We start from the raw sequence: 3812 nt of genomic DNA on the forward strand, positions 1-3812 counted from the left end.
TCCCCAGTCCCCGATCCCCAGTCCCCGATCCCCAGTTTGTGCAGGAGAAGCTGCCCACAGTCGCCGACATGCACCTGCCCCTGGTCTCACCCAGCTCCCGTCTGGGTACCAGTTTGTGCCAATGAGGGAGGTTTGGCTGGTTTCATGGTCCTTGGAGGTCGGTGAGTTGCTCCCTCTAGTCTCAGAGCAGGAGGTTCCCGGGGACCCCACCACGGGCTGTCACCCCAACTAGGAACTGTGACCCAGACCACAGGCCATGACCCAAACCTCAGGGCGAGACCCAAAACACAGACTGTGACACCAACCATGGGCTGTGACCGGACCACAGGCTGTGGCCCGAACCATGGGCTGCCACCTGAATCCTGGGGAGGAGCTCCCAGTGAGCTCAGAGCCAGCATTGTAAACAGCCCGACTCACCGAACCTCCTGTCCCCCAGGGAGCGCCGTCGGGATCTTCTTATCATTCTGGATGACGTGGGGGAAGATTAAGTCCATCCCTCAGATCCTCAAGGAGCTGCCACACGCCGAGAAGCAGAAACTACACAGCCATGTCATGGTCATAATCGGGAACCTGAAGTGGAAGGACACCAATCAGCTGACCAAGCTGGTCATGGGCAGCGAGGACCTGCAGGAGCGGCTGCTGGGGCTGCTCGAGGGCTACCTCACCAAGGAGCTGAAGACCTCAGTGCAGCATGGTGACTAGGCTGGGGGGCGGGGGCCCTAAAGTACGGCGACTAGGCTCGGGCGGGGGCCTAACCTGGGGAGGCCTGCGGGGGGCGGGGGGCTGTGCTGGGTCCTGTTCTGGAAAGTGAAGGTGAAAGAGAATAAAACGGGCCGAGAGAATCTCTGTGCTGAGCGGATCCCTGGGGGAGAGCCTGCAGCCCCGAGCCCGCACAGCGCAGGGACCAGAGGACACCGGGCCATCGCTGACGAGTCCCCCCTGCCCTCTGCGCTGGCTCCTGTCTGGGGGCTCAGCCCGGCGGCACCCGGGCGCCTGGAGCAAAAGCTTGTGGATGCATCACAGCCGGTGTCATAGGTGCCCCACCCGGCCCACTCCGAACCTTCCTGACACAGAGGCCCCCGATCAGTACCTCCTACCCCAGCCGTGGGCAAACTATGGCCCGCGGGCCGGATCCGGCCCATTCGGCTGTTCTATCTGGCCCGCGGAGCCGAAAGAGCGGAGGGTTCTTCGCTCTTTTATGTAATGATGTTTACTTTGAATTTATATTAGTTCACACAAACACTCCATCCATGCTTTTGTTCCGGCCCTCCCGTCCAGTTTAAGAACCTCGCTCTCCACCCTCCTGCCCCCTTCCCCTCCCCCTGTGATGGCTGCCTCTGAACAGCAGGTTGAGCCTCGCTGCCCCACCTGCTGAGTCAGGGTCAGACTCTAGGGGGACTTTTGAGATGCAGCCAGAGAGGCCTAGTCTCCCAGGGAAGAGGAACCTGATGGTGGGGTCTAAGGCACCCGTCCAGCTGGCGGTGAGCCTGCCCTGCCACAGGCAGTGGGCAAAAGCAGCAGAATTACCCACTGGAGATGGCCTGAAAGGGCCCAGGGCTCTGGGGCAGGTGTGGGCCAGGCAGGCATCCGGCTCATGCCCCAATACACACTCGCTGCACCTGGGCCTCCCCATCAACACGCCCGCCCCCGGAGGAGGAAGCCCTCTTATGTTTGTACCTGATTTTATACCAGCCTGGCTGGCCTATCCTATATAATAAAGCAGTAATATGCAAATTGACCATCATTCCAGCACACAAGATGGCCAGCAGGGGAGGGCAGTTGGTAGAGCAGTTGGGGGGAACCAGGCCTGCAGGGGAGGGCAGTTGGGGGAGACCAGGCCTGTAGGGGAGGGCAGTTAGGGGCAACCAGGCTGGCAGGGTATAGCAGTTAGGGTCAATTGGGCTGGCAGGGGAGTGGTTAGGGAGTGATCAGGTTAGCAGGCAGAAGAAGTTAGGGGCAATTAGCAGACAGGAAGGCAAGCGGTTGGGAGCCAGCAGTCCCAGATTGGAGAGGGTGCAGGCTGGGCTGAGGGACACACACCCCCATGCACGAATTTTGTGCACCAGGCCTCTAGTCTATATATATAAAAAGCCAGCATCCATAACGATCGGAATGACCGATGACCCATTGCTATGATGCCCATTGTGGCCAGCGAACTGACCTGATCAGGGGGTGGGGCCAGCCGGACAACCTCCTGCAGCCCCTCCCCCAGGCCGGCCCCGGGCCTGATTGCCCCTCACCCCAATAGGGGGCAGGGCCAGCCGGCCAGCCATCCATGGCCTCTCCCCAGGACGCTGGCCCCCGATCAGTACCTCCTACCCCAGCCGTGGGCAAACTACGGCCCGCGGGCCGGATCCGGCCCGTTCGGCTGTTCTATCTGGCCCGCGGAGCCGAAAGAGCAGAGGGTTCTCCGCTCTTTTATGTAATGATGTTTACTTTGAATTTATATTAGTTCACACAAACACTCCATCCATGCTTTTGTTCCGGCCCTCCGGTCCAGTTTAAGAACCCATTGTGGCCCTCGAGTCAAAAAGTTTGCCCACCCCTGTCCTACCCCATTCAGAGGCAGGTCCCGCCGGCCATTCGCCCACGGCTCCTCCCCTCAGCCAGCCCGGCCCTGATTGGGCCCCAATCGGGGCAGGCTGGCTGGCCATCTTCCCACCATCTCCTCCTCCCAACAGGCCCAGCCCCACTCTGCCCTGATTGGGGCTGGACCCGCCAGACCCCACCTGTGCATGATTTCGTGCACTGGGCCTCTAGTTCAAAAATAAATAAGGGAAGGTCTTTTACAAGGAAATAAGCCCAGGTGCTGAGCTCGCCTGAGGGGAGCCAGGTAAATACCTTCAGCCCCGAGGGGGGCTCTGGGCCCAAAGCCACTGCCAGCCTCCCAGGACCCGGCTCGTCATGGGTGACAGCTCAGCACAGTGTGGGGCCTCCAGCCCCTGGGGTCAGAGATGGGGCTGTCTCCTTCCTTAAGCACCGTGGGTTCGAATCCACCCTCAAGTTTTCTTTGCACACATGGAGGTGCAGGATCTGACCATCCTCGGCAGGAGGGCACCACCCATTCCAACCCACCCCCCAACACACACACTCCCAGGGAGGGGGAGCAGCGCCCCCTGGGGGTACCGGGAGGCGGAGCAGCCTGGAAAGGTGGGCATCAGGCAGGGAATGCCCAGCTTCCTTCCATGTTTAAAGTCACCAACCCCCTGCCTTCCTTTGTCCCTGGCGTTGGGTGGGCGCGCCTCCCGGGTCAGAGATCTTTCCAGGAATTGGAGGGGAAGGCTGTTCAGAAACCGTGTGGATCTGCAGACGGGGAGCTGCGGGTCTGAAGGCAGCAGTGAGGCTGTTCAGAAACCGTGTGGGATCTGCAGACAGGGAGCTGCGGGTCTGAAGGCAGGACAGTGTCCTGGCCCCGAGTCACTTCTGCATCTGCGTGGACACCCTCCTGCTCCTGAAGATGCAGAGTCCCCGAAGCTTCCCAGTGCCCACAGCACCCTGCCCCTGGGCTGGTGAGTGGCGCAGGCCCTCCGGACCCCCAGACCCTCCTCTGCACATGGGCATCTCTGTCCACTTCGGTTCTCTCTCCAGGTAGCAAACCCCACGCACAGGCCTCCTGGGCCAAAGGCCATTGCTCAGCCCTGAAAGCGGTGCTGCCTGAGGGACAGGCCCCGGCGCCTCATGGGACAGCGAGTCCTGCTTCTTGGAGGCTGGGATCCACAGCACAGGACCCGCGACCAGGACGCCCCCAGGGACCATGTGGCTCCGGGAACCAGGCCTGCCCACCCCCCTGGCTGGTGCCTGCCTGCCTGTCA

The 3812-nt window shown here is 61.4% G+C and overlaps 2 protein-coding genes across 2 annotated transcripts in view; one reads left to right on the top strand and one right to left on the bottom strand.

The window, feature by feature from the left end:
• The window catches only part of LOC102255595 (protein C19orf12 homolog), a 2031-nt gene extending 1329 nt beyond the window's left edge, over nt 1-702 (top strand). Inside the window, exon 2 of the mRNA XM_005869079.2 lies at nt 437-702. Within this exon, the coding sequence (XP_005869141.1) occupies nt 437-702 (266 nt within the window). The remainder of the gene's footprint in view (nt 1-436) is intronic.
• Nucleotides 1-3812, bottom strand: part of LOC102254988 (protein C19orf12 homolog) — a 23589-nt gene that overhangs the window by 15153 nt on the left and 4624 nt on the right. The window lies entirely within an intron of this gene.

The sequence above is a fragment of the Myotis brandtii genome, unplaced genomic scaffold (assembly GCF_000412655.1).
Source record: "Myotis brandtii unplaced genomic scaffold, ASM41265v1 scaffold2867, whole genome shotgun sequence".
Classification (NCBI taxonomy): domain Eukaryota; kingdom Metazoa; phylum Chordata; class Mammalia; order Chiroptera; family Vespertilionidae; genus Myotis; species Myotis brandtii.